This window comes from Lynx rufus, unplaced genomic scaffold (genome assembly GCF_022079265.1).
Source record: "Lynx rufus isolate CCGP_SWC_20201006 ecotype Redwood Valley unplaced genomic scaffold, mLynRuf1.p SCAF_13, whole genome shotgun sequence".
Lineage (NCBI taxonomy): Eukaryota > Metazoa > Chordata > Mammalia > Carnivora > Felidae > Lynx > Lynx rufus.
The window spans coordinates 24,916,758-24,934,236 of record NW_025814827.1 but is presented as its reverse complement, the minus strand read 5'-3'; the positions used below and the strand labels follow the sequence as shown (position 1 = coordinate 24,934,236).

Genomic DNA, 17,479 nt, shown 5'->3' with positions numbered 1-17,479 from the left:
CTGTGCTGACTGCTCAGAGCTCAGAGCCTGGAGCCTGTTTCCGATTCTCTTCCTGTGTGTCCCTCTCTTCTGCAACACCCACCCCCGGCCCCCCCCACTCACTTTCTGTCTTTCTTTCCTTCAAAAATAAACAAACATAAAAAAAAAAGATGACTTTTTCTTTTGTAAACGTCCTCTGGAATCCTAAAATATAGTAATCATAGCATCGCCATAAATGATAGTATAACTATATAAAATTGTAATTTTAAATGTATATATTAACTCATAATAAATGAGTTCCCCTAGTCTCTTCTATGTAAAGACAAGAGATGTTAAAATAAATAATCATAACTCACAGATAAAAGAGTGTTTTAAAAGATGGTACAAAGAACAGAAAAAACCCCCAATAACTATGATACTTTTCAGGTTGACGATGAGAAAAGGCTTACTTACATTTCTCTGTTTGATGGTCTATCTTGTAACCAATCCTTTAGTCAAAAACAAACACAAACAAATTAAAGAAAAAAATCTCTCTAGAAGAAGCATAACTGTTTGTTTAACACTGTTTTGTTTCCCTATAGTCTGAAAAATTAATGTGAAGTCCTTATTTTATACAACTGAACTAAAAAAATAATAAATGGATATAATTACCATAAGACCATTCCACAAGGTAGAATAAAGAATTTCATGAGTGCTATTTCCTACAACATAATTACACTCTGGCTAGTTTCTTTACTTCTGATGACAACTTTATATTCTTATACATTTGTTTCTATGACTCTAAATAGTATGTGCTCATTGAAAAAGAAAAACACAACGAAGTAGAAAGAGTAAAATTAAAATCATGCATACTGTAAACAAATCACTAAAAACATATAAGCATATCTCATTGAAGTCTTTTTCTGTATACGTGCATATTGTTTTTATTCTGTATTTTTTCCATTTAATTATAACTCTATAATTATATTCTCATCCAATTTAGTAATTCTCTGTTTGGCTGTGCCTAATCTATGTTATTATAACCCCCACTGAGTTATTTTTTATCCTAGATTTTTATCTAATTTTTCAGGACTTTCTGAGTAGTATCTTATCTTTTTTTCATATTTTTAATACCTTCTCTTTTATGGTTTTAGTCACCTTAATCATATTATTTTATAACTTGTAACCAGTAATTCTACTATCTCAAGTTGGTAGAGGTTTATTAATACTGTTTGTGTAACTTGAATCCCAGAAGTTCTTTAATTTCGCATTGTCAGGTCATCTTCAATGGAACTTACTTTGTGGCAAAATTGTGCAGGGTATGTCCTTCCAAAAAGGAGGAATTGTTACTGTGAAACTGTGTTCACTAACCCCCTTTCCTCACTGAAATAATTGTTTTTAAAAAAATTTTTTTTTTCAACGTTTATTTTATTTTTGGGACAGAGAGAGACAGAGCATAAACGGGGGAGGGTCAGTGAGAGAGGGAGACACAGAATCGGAAGCAGGCTCCAGGCTCTGAGCTGTCAGCACAGAGCCCGACGCGGGGCTCGAACTCACGGACCGCGAGATCGTGACCTGGCTGAAGTCGGGCGCTTAACCGACTGCGCCACCCAGGCGCCCCTGAAATAATTGTTTTAATAACATGACTTTCCATAATATAATCTATCTCCTTATAGCAGAATGTAAATAAAATGTTCTTGATGATCCAGGATAATTATGAATACTGATTTCTATACTTGACTATAAAGGACCAATTTTTCTACTTTCTCCCAAGTTATTTATCTTGATGCCAGAGTATGCTTTTAAAGAGTATTTGTGGGGAACCTGGGTGGCTCAGTCAGTTAAGTGTCCGACTTCGACTCAGGTCATGATCTCACAGTTTGTGAGTTTGAGCCTTGCATCAGGCTCTGTGCTGACAGCTCGGAGCCTGAAGCCTTCTTCAGATTCTGTATGTTCCTCTCTCTCTGCCCCTCCCCAACTCATGCTCTATCTCTCTCTCAATAATAAATAAACTTTAAAAAAAAAATTTAAAGAGTACTTGTAAAATCAAATACTACCTCAATTGGCTGGGAATGATTACATACAACCAGTTTCAATACAAACAGAGATTCCTACCTTTCTTTTGAATAAATTTTTCTGTAAAATTTCCTAACTATTATGCAGATAGTAATCTCTCTGACATTGGCCACAGCAACACTTTTTTTAGATGCATCTTCTGAGACAAGGGAAATAAAAGCAAAAATAAACTACTGGGACTACATCAGAAAGTTTCTGCACAGTGAGGGAAACAATCAACAAAACTAAAAGGCAACCTACAGAATAGAAGAATATGTTTGCAAAAAACATATCTGATAAAGGGTTAGCATCCAAAATATATAAAGAACTTATACAACTCAATACCCAAACAACAAATAATCCAATTAAAAGATGGGCAAAAGACATAAACAGATTTCTCCAAAGAAGACATCCAGATGGCAAACAGACACATGAAAAGAGGCTCAACATCACTCATCAGGGAAATACAAATCAAACCTACAATGACATAGCACCTCACATCTATAAGAATGGTCAAAATCAAAAACCGAAGAAACAACCAGTGCTGGTGAAGATGTAGAGAAAAAAGAACACTCTTCCACCACTGGTGGGAATGCAAACTGGTATAGCCACTGTGGAAAACAGTTTGGAGGTTCCTCAAAAAGTTAAAAACAGAACTACCCTATGATGCAGTAATTGCACTACTGGGTATCTACCCAAAAATACAAAAACACTAACTCAAAGGAATACATGCACTCCTGTGTTTATTGCAGCATTATTTATAACAGCCAAACAATGGAAGGAGCTCAAGTGTCTAGTGATAGATGAATGCATGAAGAAGATGAGGTATAAATACAAATATAAATATAAATATAAATATAAAGTATAAATATAAATATAAATATACCACGGAATATTATTTAGCAATAAAAAAGAACAAAACTGCCACTCTGGAAAACAGTATGGAGGTTCCTCAAAAAATTAAAAATAGAACTACCCTACAACCCAGCAATTGCACTATTAGGTATTTATCCAAGGGATACAGGTGTGCTGTTTCAAAGGGGCACGTGCATCCCAATGTTTATGGCAGCACTATCAACAATAGCCAAAGTATGGAAAGAGCCCAAATGTCCATCAATGGAGGAATGGATAAAGAAGATGTTTTATATATATATATACACACACACACACACACACACACACACACACACGCACACATATATACATACACACACACAATGGAGTACTCAGCAATCAAAAAGAATGAAATCTTGCCATTTGCAACTACGTGGATGGAACTGGAGGGTATTATGCTAACTGAAATTAGTCAGAGAAAGACACATATCTTATGAATTCATGCATATGAGGAATTTAAGACACAGAACAGATGAACACAAGGAAAGGGAAGCAAAAATAATATAAAAACAAGGAGGGGAAGAAAACATAAGAGACTCTTAAATATGGAGAACAGAGGGTTACTGGTGGGGTTGTGGGGGGGGGTGATGGGCTAAATGGGTAAGGGGCATTAAAGAATCCACTCCTGAAATCATTGTTGCACTATATGCTAACTTGGATGTAAAATAAAATAAAAAAATAAAATAAAATAAAATAAAATAAAATAAAATAAAATAAAATAAAATAAAATAAAATAAAATAAAATAAAATAATAAAATAAAATAAAATAAAATAAAATAAAATAAAATAAAATAAAATAAAATAAAAAATAAAACCTTGCCATTTGCAACTACATGGATGGAACTAGAGTGTAGTATGCTAAGTGAAATAAGTCAGTCAAAGAAAGACAAATACCATTATGATTTATTTCACTCATATGTGGAACAAAACAAATGAGCAAAGGAAAAACAAAACAAAGAGAGAGAGAGACAAACCAAGAAACAGATTCAACTATAGAGAACAAACTGATGGTTACCAGACGGAAGGTAGTGGGAGGATAGGGTAACTAGGGGGTGGGGATTAAAGACTACATTTATCATGATGAAAAACATAACATGATAAAAACAAAAAAACATAGACACACATATACATACATACAAACAAATTCTTAACTATTCACACTACAGGAAGAAACTCTTTTCAAAGAATAAATTGCTAATATTCTAAGAATAAATGCACTAATGTCAGTTTTCTAAGGTAAAATTTTTTGAAAGCTAAACAGAACCTCAAATAAAATATCACCATCTTTTTTTAGTTCTTCTTTAATAAATATATATTTTAAAATACACATTTGTTAACTGAAATGTACAAACCGGTAGTAAAGCTGCTTTGGAATCTACTTCATGAGTTTCTTCTGTGGATGGCCTTCTATTGCTAGTTTCCACTTAAAGAAAATTAAAAAAAAAATTAGTTATACAACTAAAATATTTTGATACCAACCAACCAAACACAAAGTGTTTCAACACACAGTGTAACTTTCATAAACTAACTTATCCTCTCCCCAACACTGCTGAACATTAATAGTTAACATGAGGCCCACAGGTCTCTTGGCAGGACACCAAAATTATTCAATTTATTTTTGTAAAAAAGCAGTAAGAAATAAGAGTCTGAAGGAAAAAGTCTTAGTCTTCCTATTTCCAAATTTCTTGTGTATTCATTCTACCATGGATATTTTTTGTGTATGTGTGTACAATCACCATTTTTTTTTAACCATAAAAGGTAGAATAATATATATTTTAGGGTTTTTGTTGTTGGTTTAACTTTAAGCTTGGAGATCTTTCCAATCACAGAAAATTTCTCTATTCTATTTTGATGCTACGCTGAACTTCATACTATGGCTGTACAGTAATTGTAGAGAATAACAACCAAACTCCTACTAATGGACATTTGGTATGATTTCAATCTCTTGCCATTCTAACATTGCAATTAATCATCTTATACATATTAATAGTCTTATACATACACTGTTTTACAATAATGGAAAAAATAGTTCATCTTTTCTGCCACAACTTAAAATGGCATCTCTGTCATATTTTGTTATTTTATCCTAAATAAATTTTAGAACTAAGCCTATTTTTAAAAAGTCAGGATGTTAAATTATTTTTTTAATTAATTTTTTTTTAATGTTTATTCATTTTTGAGAGAGGGAGACAGAGTGCTATCAGGGGTGGGGCACAGAGAGAGGGAGACACAACCTGAAGCAGGCTCCAGGTTCCAAGCTGTCAGCACAGAGGCTTGAACTCATGAACCATGAGATCATGATCTGAGCCGAAGCCGGATGCTTAACTGACTGAACCACCCAGATGCCCCAAGGATGTTAAATTTTAAAGTAACTTATAATTCACAACTTTATGACACAGTAAAGAAAAACCTCAGAATGAATGAATGGTGATGGGAAATCTGAGAATGAAATTTGTATTCTAAGTGTACAGGCCAAAAAAACCAGACTGAAGTACATTAGAAGAGTCTGGGCAAAACTTTTTCTAGATGATGAAACTGATAGCATTACTTATCTGAATATCTTGAAGAAATGTAGCCCAATAGCAGAGAATCTACTGTTGATCTAGCCAAAATTATAACTATATGGTGGGAAAGAATAAATGTGTGTGCATGTGCATGCGTGTGTTTGTGTCTTCTGGGAACAGGAGGAAGAGGAAAAGTTTGATCCTTGTCTTCTTTAGTGGGAGGTTAATAATTATTGTTTAAAACTGAAATATAGGGGCGCCTGGGTGGCGCAGTCGGTTAAGCATCCGACTTCAGCCAGGTCACGATCTCGCGGTCCGTGAGTTCGAGCCCCGCATCGGGCTCTGGGCTGATGGCTCGGAGCCTGGAGCCTGTTTCCGATTCTGTGTCTCCCTCTCTCTCTGCCCCTCCCCCGTTCATGCTCTGTCTCTCTCTGTCCCAAAAATAAATAAATAAACCTTGAAAAAAAAAAATTAAAAAAAAAAAAAACTGAAATACAAGGATGCAAAATTAGAAGCGTGTTAACTTCAGAAATAACATCCATGTTACTGAAAATAATTTTTTTTTCTTCTGTCCTAACCATTCTACCATATCTTTTTATTTTATTTTTCAGTGAGAATACTAAACAGGGGCGCCTGGGTGGTTCAGATATCTGACTTTGGCCCAGGTCATGATCTCATGGTTGGTGAGTTTGAGCCCGCGTCGGGCTTTGAGGATAGCTCAGAGCCTGGAGCCTGCTTCGAATTCTGTGTCTCCCTCTCTCTCTGACCCTCCCCTGGCTCATGCTCTCTCTCAAAAAAATAAAATAAATAAAAAAAAATTTTAAAAAGAGGATATTAAATAGGAATGAAAACAGCCAGAATCCTTGCCTTGGTTCCCCATCTGGCTTTCAACATATCATTATGAAAGAGAATATCTGTGATAACTTTCTGTAGATAACCCTTTATTCAGATTAAGGAGACTCTATTCTAACTTTAGGAAGAGTTTTAATCATGAATGGATACTGAATTTCATCAAATGCCTTTTCTGCAGCTACTGAGATGAACAAATGATTTTTCTCCTCTAATCTGTTACTATCATGCTATCATGCATCAATTATATATATATATATTCCCCTCCACCCCCAGGTAAGCTCTACACCCAACCCGGGCTTGAACTCACAACCCTGAGATCAAGAGTCACATGCTCTACTGACTGAGCCAGCCAGGTGCCCCTCATCAATTATATTTTTGATGTTAATGTTAAACCAACTTGCACTCCTGGAATATATCCAACGTGATACTGCTGTATACAAAAAGAGAATGAAAGGGGAAATGATGGTGAGGGGGACATGGCAGTGATGTTTTTCTTAAGGAATCTTATAAAGGCTACATGTACATTAATGAAACGTTGACTAATAAATTTATATGCATATATAACCAACTCATAAAAAAGTATGTTATGGAAACATGGTACAGAGCAAAATGTATGGTATGTTACTTTCTGTGTAAAAAATAAAAGGAAAGACTACCGTCACATACTATGTGTGTGAAACTCTACAGGATAAATAAAAATAACAGTGGTTACATACAGGGCTGGAATGAGAGGGAGACTTATTTTCAAAGTGCTTGTATGTGTATGTATTTCAATTTTTGAACCAAATAAATGTATTAACTATTAGAAAAATAAATTTTTTAAAGTTTATTTATTTTTTGAGATACAGTTGAGTGGGGGAGGGGCAGAGAGAGAGGGAGAGAGGAATCCCAAGCAGGCTCCACACCGCCAGCATGGAACCTGATGTGGGGCTCAAACTCATGAACCTAGAGATCATGACCTGAGCTGAACCAAGAGTCAGACATTTAACCAACTGAGCCACCCAAGCACCCCTGTATTACCTATTTTAAAAGTTAAATTAAAAAAATATGTTGACTAAATGATAATACTGATTAAAATAGATTTATAAAAAGCAAGTCTTTATATTTCATCTTTAGGACTAAACAATTTGTAAAAAATATCAGAATACTAGAATTGTGTGTTTTATTCAAGGTTGCAGCAACAATGACGGACCAGAATCGTCATTCTCTGACTCCCAAAACATTCACTGCTTAGGTGTGTGACATACGTAATAATACATTTAAAGCTTAAGTGAATATGTTTGGTAACATAATTCACATAGTCAAAGAACTTACCTTGTTCTGAAGGAAGAGGAATAGAAGTTTTGTGACATTCAGTAAATCCAGCATGAGAACTCATGTGTTTCAAAGTGTTTTCAGAAGGAGTATCATTCTGCATATTACACATAAACATAATTTAAAAATAATCAAACTGAATTTCAAATAAATGTTCTAAGTAGTATAAGAGACTCTGTTTCTATTTAGCTCAATATACTTTAATCTACCTAGTCACCAAAGGGTATATTACAGGTTACAGTTAATTTTCTTCAATGACCTTCTCAAAAAACTGCATCAAAATATCCTACTTGCTTATTGTTCATAAATCCATCTGAATGGATCCTTTTTCATAGTAATATGATTTCATTAAAAACTTGGGAGAAAATATTTATCAGTTCACCTAAAAAAGAAAAAGCTATTTTACACTAATATTGATAGATTATAACAATTTGGAAGGTGGAAGAGTAGTTTTTTTGGGAAACCTCAGTAGGTTTCTTATTGATTATATGAGCTGTTCATATAACCAAAGATCTATCTGCTCATTATTTGTCACGTTTCAATTTTTTCCAAATTTGTTTTGACTTATCTATGATTTCCATTTTTTGGTACTTCTATCTTTTCTCATCCTTCATTTAATATCACCTCTTCCTCATATGTTTAGAAAGCCTTCCTGGTTTTACTGACTTGGCATTACTATTTTCTTAAGTTTATGATTTGAGCTTTTACATTTAAAGCTAGAATTCATCTGGGCTTATGAAGTAACATGAGAACATAAACAGACTTTTCCAAATGTCTACTCGATTATCCAATTTGTATTTACTGACAAGGCATTTCCCTTATCGTCAATTTCTAATCCAACTCTTCTTATTAAATTCTTATTTGTAAACTAGTTACTTTGTAGTCACTAAAATGTTTAGCTAAATATTCATGTTTCAACTGTTCTACCTGTGTAATATTTTATAGTCTAATTCTCCCTCATTTTCTTCTTTTTACCTATATATTTTCCCAGAAGAACTAACAAACCGCATTAAAATAATGTGGGGACAACCCAATACATTCACCCTGTTTTCTCTTTTCAACTATAAACAATTCACACTATTATGCAACTTTAAAATATTTCCAAACCTCTACCACCTCTCAGAAAGAATGAATTTTAAAATGTTACTACCAAAATAAACTATTACTTTCATTTAAAAAATTACTTGTATCTCAAAAAAAGTAAGTTTTTCTACCTTTGATGCTCTGCACTCTTCATATACAGCTGATTTATACAGCCAGGTGAGTAGGCTAACATTTTTTCTGTAGTTACAGAGCAACTCCAATTTCCTTTCTGATTTTAGTTCTTTTGGAACCAGTTCTAGCTATTTATTTGCTTAAGTATTTTCCATCTATGACACAAGTTCTAGTATAGGATTGATGGTGGGCTTCAAGGTATTTGTAAAACTCCATATACCTTAATAGATAAAATTTTGTATATGTCCATTTTTTGGGGAAGAGGGTCTACAGTTTTCATTTGATTTTCAAAGGGGTATATAACCCACAAAAGTTCAAGAACTCAAAGTCTCAGACCATCATGGGCTAGAACTCATTATTCTATTATTACAGTCTGAGTTCTTTTCCTCTAAGTGAATTACTCAAAATTGTTTAATTCAAAACAGCCACAGAAACTTGTAATTTCTTCTTACTTTTACCAGGAAGTTACCTGCACTTCAAAATTTTCAGCGCACTCTTGCTTTAAATTCATTTAAACTCATTGTTAAAAGGCAAAATCTGTGGGGGAAACCTTGCCAGGTACCCTTTCCCATTAAGAAATATCCATTTATCCTAAATGACTTCCTATGTATATCAAGTGCTTCTTTATAGCAAAACGATGCCACCAGAATGTGCTGATGTAATTTTTTTTCAACTGCCATTGTGGTACTTATGAAGACAGTTTAAAAGTTCAGTGAAATACATATTAGACAATGACAGCCTAAGTCAGAGTAATTGTTACTTAGGATTGAAAGAAACAGATAACTAAAAAAATATTTAGGAAACAAAACAAGTTAGACTTGGCTGTTGATTAGAAGAGAGAGCAGTGCAGTTTTGCTCTCTAAACTAAAATGCTGATGTTATTAACAGAGGCAGGAAATACAGAAGAACAAATATATCTGCTGAGCAAGAAGATGATGAATTTGAGTTTCTGACTGCTGAGTTTGACAACTATAAGAGTTCCAACTAGTTAGCTCTAACCTTTTACTGTGGTGTCATGTCAATGCTCTAGTCAGAATCTCTCCAAAGATTTACTTTCCCTACATCTCTTCCCAGCCTTCAGTTTTCCTGTCTAAAATCCAAATGTAGATATGGCTATAAAAAAATTCATGCTATTTTCAACTATATAGCTGAGAAATCATATTCTTGGTTTCCTCTTGACTCCTTAATCACTTTACACAATAGTTACTCTAAACCTTCTCTTTCTCAAGTACTCCCTTGTGGTTTCCATTAGTCTTACTGGAAAAACAAATGCCTTAAAAGATTGAACAAACTCCCCAGATTACTTTTTTATTCTCTTTAAGTTTTAAAAAAACTTTGTGTGATTTATATACAATGAAGCACACAGATTCTTAAAGAGTAAGTTAGAGAAAAGTTTTAGCATTCTTTCTCTCCAACCCAAAATATTTGTGTGACAATTCTCTTCTATCAGTCTGTCCTCCCATCTGAAAAAAGTTATACTTTTTATCTTAAGATTATCATCTAAGTGATCGATTTCACTCCATCTAGGTCTTTTTGCTTTTTTAAATTATAATTCCCAGTCAGTTCTTCCTCCCTGTAAGAAACTCAAACATAAAACAAGAGATACAACTTAAAAAAAACCCACTGGTTTCCCTACTGGTTCCTTTCCCTCATTTTAAGACTCTATCATTATGGGTATTTATGAAAGCAACAGTTAAGAAATAACTTTTCACTCACTGTTCTATACATTTGAACAGTTACTCAACAAATATTTATTGAGTATCTTACACCTGCACATAACAGTGTAGTTAGGTATATTCAGCTTTTTACTGATTGCTAGATTCCTTGACAGACATGGTTATGTTCTAATAAACTTCTGGGCCTGGGAAAGAGTTGAGCTCTGTATTTGGTGAATGAGAAATGTATAGGGAGAAGCATTTAGAAAAAGAGAAATGTTAAATTGGTGTTTTTATGTTCATTAATATAAGTGCAAACTATTTGTATACTTTTCATATTCGATTGTTTCTTCTTTTTAAATGATGTATGATTTAGGGGCGCCTGGGTGGCGCAGTCGGTTAAGCGTCCGACTTCAGCCAGGTCACGATCTCGCGGTCCGTGAGTTCGAGCCCCGCGTCAGGCTCTGCGCTGATGGCTCAGAGCCTAGAGCCTGTTTCAGATTCTGTGTCTCCCTCTCTCTCTGCCCCTCCCCCGTTCATGCTCTGTCTCTCTCTATCCCAAAAATAAATAAAAAGCGTTGAAAAAAAAAAATTTAAATGATGTATGATTTAAATATTTGGGATCATCAAGTTGGTGATGGTCTCTGCTAAAACTGCATTTTTATTGGAACGTTTAGTTCTATTTTGAACTAAACCCCCAAATAGCAAAATAAAATTGAATTGTGCTGTAATAAAGATTTACTTACAGATAACATTTCTTTTATTTTGTTTGATGTTTCTTTGAACTTCTGTAAATAATCTATGCTATCTCTGTGTCCTTAAAGAGAAAAAAAAAGATTACAACAAAAATATTTACTTTTTATCAAAATAACGTCATTGCTTAAAGTCTATATAAACAAGTGATTCATATTGCTTTCCAAGTAGTTTTGAGGGCTCTGAAGTTTCCTATAGATCTTTTGATAAATACTAAAAATATCTGTCAAGAAGCTGGAGAAGATGAGCAATTCAGTTTACAGTAACAGCAAAAGCCTAAGGGCCTTCTAAAAGAATCCAACATGTGATATGAATTGCTTGAAATTTAAAAAGAGGGAAGCGATCATTTCTACTATTAATAAATATAAAAATACATGGGGTGCTTGGGGGGGCTCAGTTGGTTAAGCATCCAACTCTTGGTTTCGGCTCAGGTCATGATCTCATGGTTCGTGAGTACGAGACCCACATCAGGCTCTGCACTAACAGCACAGAGCCTGCCTGGGATTCTCACTCTCCTTCTCTCTTTGCCGCTTCTCTGCTCTGTCTCTCAAAATAAATAAACTTAAAAAAGAAAGTTAAAAAAAAAAAAAACTACATATGTTATACATATATATCCAAACTATATATACACAAATCATATATAAATATACAGATAACTAAATATATCCATCCCAATGGCAATATACTAACAGACTAAAAATGTGCTTTTACAGAATACATTGGGATAGATTTTATGTAGGCAAAGCTGTCTCTATAAATCCACAGTAAACTGTATATAACCTAGCAGTAGAGATCAGTATGCTCTGTACCTAGGTAACTTACAGGGTTGGCCTCCATGTGGAGATTTTACATGGACATATCATATTCTTTGACCAATCTCAATACATGTTCCACGACTAGGTAAATTTCTAAGCTGGGAAAGCTCAAATAAGTATTAAGACAAGGTTAGGATGCCACCCGATGAAAAAATTCAAACCTGAAGAGACAGAGGACATCACTCATGCCTCAGAACACTCTGGTCATGTCCACAAATGACCCAAGTTATTTTTTTAAGAAATTTTTTTAAAATACTTTAATAATCTAACAGGAAGACTCTTAGAACACTATATTCTCCCAAATGCAAGGAAACGTTAGCTCTATGAAGTGTTCCCTCTTCATCTTTTCCTTCCATATGATACACTGTCAACATTTAAATATGCTTAGGTCTCTCCATCATTAAAAATAAAACAAGTAAGGGGCGCCTGGGTGGCTCAGTTGGTTGAGTGTCTGACTTCAGCTCAGGCCATGATCTCACGGTTTGTGGGTTTAAGCCACACATCAGGCTCTATGCTGACAGCTTGGAGCCTGGAGCCTGCTTCGGATTCTGTGTCTCCCATTCTCTCTGCTCCTCCCCTGCTCACGCTGCCTCTCTCTCTCAAATAAACATTAAAAATAATTAAAAATAAACAAAACAAATAAAAAACCTTACACAAAAACCACATTATGAGTTCTTTCTTTTTATATTTATAGTAAGCTTGTTTTTTTTTTAATCTTCTTTTTTAATGTTTATTTTTTGAAGGAGAGAGACACAGAGCGTGAGCAGGGGACGGGCAGAGAGAGGGAGACACAGAATTCGAAGTTGGCTCCAGGCTCTGAGCTGTCAACACAGCCTGACGCGGGGTTCAAACCCACGGGCTGTGAGATCATGACCTGAGCTGAAGTCGGACACTCAACCAACTGAGCCACCCAGGCGCCCTGCCTTAATAGTAAGCTTTTAATTGCCCATCCCATCTGCAGTCTCCCTCTTTACATTTCCTCCTCTCATTCACACTTTATTTCAATATAATCTGGCTTCTGCCTCAACTGCTTCACTGAAACAGATTTCACAAAGGTCATTAATTTATTATTACTGCCAAAATAAATACATTTTCAGTCCTTATTTTACTTCAGCTAGCTGACGTGTTAAGAATGAGTCATTCCTTTCTGAAATGCTCCTCTCTCTGGGTATATAAATGGGTTGACCATAAATCCTCCACTTTCCAAGCAGAGTCCTGGTTTTCCCTATTGCCCTAATGTAATTTACTGTGCCCTGTCACTCTCAAAAGTGTACTGGTTGGGCTGAAAAATTATATGGTCACCCTATTTGTAAGACACTGATCTTTTCCAGTTATTTCTATCTAGCCTCCTCTGTACCTTTCTATTATTCCCCAAATATTTAACATTTATGAATAACTCAGGTTCTGTCAACTAGTTAACTGAATTCAGTAGAAGAGTCTCAAATTCAAAAGAGCCCAAGTAAGTTTTACATACAACTGTTATTATAGTTAATTATAGTAAAAAAACCAATATAGTATTATAGAAGAATGTGCCAATAGAACTATTACAGCTCAATTTCAACCTATTTCCCCGACTTGATTCCTTTTAGAAATTTTTGAACTATACTCTATGAAAAGTAGTCCACTTATCATACAAGTTCATAGTTTTATTAATTAGCTACTTATTTTTATTTCTAAGGTGATAATTGTAATTTTTAATGTTTATTTATATTTGAGAGAGACAGAGCATGAACGGGGGGAAGGGCAGAGAGAGAGGGAGACACAGAATCTGAAGCAGGCTCCAGTCTCCGAGCTGTCAGCACAGAGCCTGATGCGGTTCAAACTCATGAACCGTGAGATCATGACCTGAGCTGAAGTCAGAGGCCCAACCAGCTGAGCCACCCAGGCACCCCAGGTGATAATTAAAAAATAAATAATATTTATATACAAATGTTAGTTTGCCAAACTTACCTACAAATGCTCCAAATTCTACATTATCTCCTTCTGCAGCTTTAGAGCAAACAGTTTCTTGATCTTTGGTTACAGTTTCTGAGTGGCTTTTACAACTTGGCTGGGAAGGTGTACTAACAAAAAATTTGGTTGGTGGGGATGACAGATGTGGTATGCTATTAGATGAACTGCCTAATTTTTGATTTTTACTGAACATTTTTAACATTTCTACCCCATGTGGTCTCTGTCGCAGTTCTGGAGGAGAAATAGCACTTGGGAATAAGGCACCACAAGAGGAACCAGCCTCTGGGAAATTGAATTCTTTTCTCTGGGGTATTACAGGTAAATCCTGACCAAATATGTTACATTGGGTATCTTTTTCATCTTTCATAAAAATATTGCAAAGAAAAGGATTAGTACTTTCAAGACCACCTTGGGGAAGAGAGGAGCTAAGTGTATTTACAACACTATGCTTTTTCCATACAGAAGGTCTTATAGGACCATCATCAATAAGGTTTTGAGCCAAATGTTTGGAAATACTCAATTCTCGTGTGATTTCATTGTGAACTTTGCTAGCTTCTGAAGCTTTCTGGGCAGTGAGTGTTTTTAATGTATCTACAGTCAGGGCTGAAAGATCTTGCAAATGGCCAATTTGAGAATCTAATGACTGTAATGATCTTTTTATATAGTTGACACGATCTCCAACTTCTTTAATTTGAATGCACATCTGCTCCACCCTGTAGGAGAAACACAGGCTTTTTATAAATGTTAAAAATTAATGTTTGAGAGATTCTTTCTGTAATCTCAATAAATGCCAATGGTAAAAAGAAATTTTACATGTACTCACACAAGGTAAGATATAAAATATGATTATTTATTTATAAAAGGCACACTTAATGTTTAAGAAGGATCCACTGCTAATTCTATTATAGTAAAATGTAAGAGTTCATAAAACATTTTTGTTCCATAGGCTATTTATTATGATTTCTGCACATCAAAGTAACACACACACAAATATGTATAAAGCTACATATATAAAGAACTAACATTACCATCTGCTTCCAGAATGTAGCAAAGCTAATGGGAAAAAAAAAATGCTTTAAAACAATAAGGATAGTTTCACTTTTCTCCACTGACTCTTCACTGTCCTCTATAACAAGGTCAAAAAATAACAAGAAATTGACTTACACTAAGTATTAGAAGTAAAGAACTGAATTGTCTTCCAATATGTAAAACTATTATTAAGTTTACTTATTTGACAAACATAAATTGAACAATGGGCATGTAGAAGACATAAAAAAAAAACCCACTCGGGGCGCCTGGGTGGCGCAGTCGGTTAAGCGTCCGACTTCAGCCAGGTCACGATCTCGCGGTCCGTGAGTTCGAGCCCCGCGTCGGGCTCTGGGCTGATGGCTCAGAGCCTGGAGCCTGTTTCCGATTCTGTGTCTCCCTCTCTCTCTGCCCCTCCCCCGTTCATGCTCTGTCTCTCTCTGTCCCAAAAATAAATAAACGTTGAAAAAAAAAAAAAAAAACCCACTCTGACATATCAATTATAATTAAAAAGCTTCTGAACCTTTCAAAAGTGACACGAATTCTCTCTTCACTCCCAGAATGGAATTTGTCATCTTTTTCATTAAAATACATCTCAACACACTGCTCTTCAAAGTCATGTAGTTTCTTTTGATCTTCTTCTGTTAAAAAAAGTTCTAAGCAGGGAAAAGAACAAAAAAATCAATGAAGACTATCAAGATATCAAATTGCAGTCATGGGTCTTATGAATTATTCAGGGTTCATAAGACTATATCCATCATCTATATACTTATTCTCTTTTTACTGTAGTGTTTCTAAAGCAATGGGCAGATATTTCCTTTTTTTTTTTTTCTTTAGCAGAATAGTTTCAGGTACCTCATCCTCTTCTGATTTTCATTTTCCTATTAAATACTCTTAACCCTATCTTTCTCTTTATACCTCCCCCTCATTTATCTAGGTAGAGGAATTTAAGAACCAATTTAGTAGAGCAGAAAACCATTGTAAAATTAAAAGCAAGGTTTGGTATGATTAGTCTCATGTAGTATACAGAATAAAAGTATTATTGTTCAGAGCAGCAAAAACGGTTTATAGAACAGCAAATGTTACGGTTTCCATTATCATTTTAATGAAAACAAACAGACATACCACACTCAAAAGGAAGTTTATTACTAAATTCAGTTTTATAGACATTGTAGTATACTCAAAATTCTTTTATGTTCAGACATATTCAACAGAAGTTTTTATAGTAACATTAGCAATTAAGTCTTCTGAACAAAGTTAACACTTAGCCTTCAGTGTAGTACTGATAAGTGATAAAACACAAATATTTGCCTTAATATATTTTACTTACTTGGTCCATCTGAAGTCTTATCTTTTTTTCTTCTTTTACATATGCAGCAAAACAGAGAAACTATATGGCTGAGAATGATAAGTGGTGGAGGCAGAACTGGTTTCTCATGATAAGCCATAATAAAATGATAACGCTGGTACTTCCATACAATATTGGAAATTGCCTTTACTTGTAAATACACATTACTTGAATAACAAAGGAAAAAAAAATAAAACAAACATAGTTAATCATACTTTAAAGTTTTAAATACTAGATATTTTATTATAATTCCGTTCTAAACAAGGATTCCAAAGAGTACTCTACCATACATAAACTAAAAGGCAAATGAGAAACTGGAAAAAATACATGCAGTAAGTATAAGGCACAAGTTTGATACTACTGAAGGTCTTAATTATAAACTCCCAGAAAAATGAGCAGAAAATATGATCCTAAAATTTTAAAATTATATACAAATGACAAAACCATAAGAAAATAATAATCTTAGTAGAAGCAAAGTAAGCGCAAATAAAAACAATATACTTTTATATACTATCAAACTAGCAACCATTAAAGATAACAATACCTAGTGTTGGCAGATATTTGAGGATGCAAGTCTACTTTAGTTTAAATGCAGAAAGTCCTAAAAATGCATATATCAAACAGTTCAACTTTTAGGAAAACATACTTAAGGATGGATAAAAATTTAACCACATGGTTTTTGAGAACAAAAAAATTATAGACAAACTCAACAATGTAACATATTGGTTGAAAAATTAGGCTCTATCATGGAATATCAGATATTCCTGAAACTGGAGTGGGGTGCCTGGGTGGCTTCATCAGTTAAGCGTCCCACTCTTGATTTTAGCTCAGGTCATGATCTAACTGCTTGTGAGTTTAAGTCCCATATCTGGCTTTGCACTGACAGCTCAGAGCCTGCTTGAGAGGCTCTTTCTGTCTCTCCCCCGCTCACTGTCTCTCAAAATAAATAAATAAACATTAAAAAAAACTGGAGAGGGGTATTTATTAATGTTGAATAATAGTCATGTTTTGCTTAATTAAAAACAGTATACAAAATATAAGAACATTATTTCTGAACAGAAAAGTATTCACAAATATTCATAAAAAATAACAGAAAGAGGTACACCAAAAAATATAAATGAGATTACTGATGAATTT

At 34.4% G+C, this 17,479-nt stretch overlaps 1 protein-coding gene across 2 annotated transcripts in view; it reads right to left on the bottom strand.

Moving 5' to 3' along the window:
* Window positions 1-17,479, bottom strand: part of TRPM7 (transient receptor potential cation channel subfamily M member 7) — a 123,184-nt gene that overhangs the window by 18,515 nt on the left and 87,190 nt on the right. For both annotated transcript variants that reach the window (XM_047075116.1, XM_047075115.1), the window contains exons 24-30: window positions 16,325-16,509; window positions 15,518-15,650; window positions 13,966-14,681; window positions 11,194-11,264; window positions 7,578-7,674; window positions 4,260-4,330; window positions 433-467 (exon numbers count right to left, since the gene is read on the bottom strand). In XM_047075116.1, coding sequence (XP_046931072.1) covers window positions 433-467; window positions 4,260-4,330; window positions 7,578-7,674; window positions 11,194-11,264; window positions 13,966-14,681; window positions 15,518-15,650; window positions 16,325-16,509 — 1,308 coding nt within the window. The remainder of the gene's footprint in view (window positions 1-432; window positions 468-4,259; window positions 4,331-7,577; window positions 7,675-11,193; window positions 11,265-13,965; window positions 14,682-15,517; window positions 15,651-16,324; window positions 16,510-17,479) is intronic.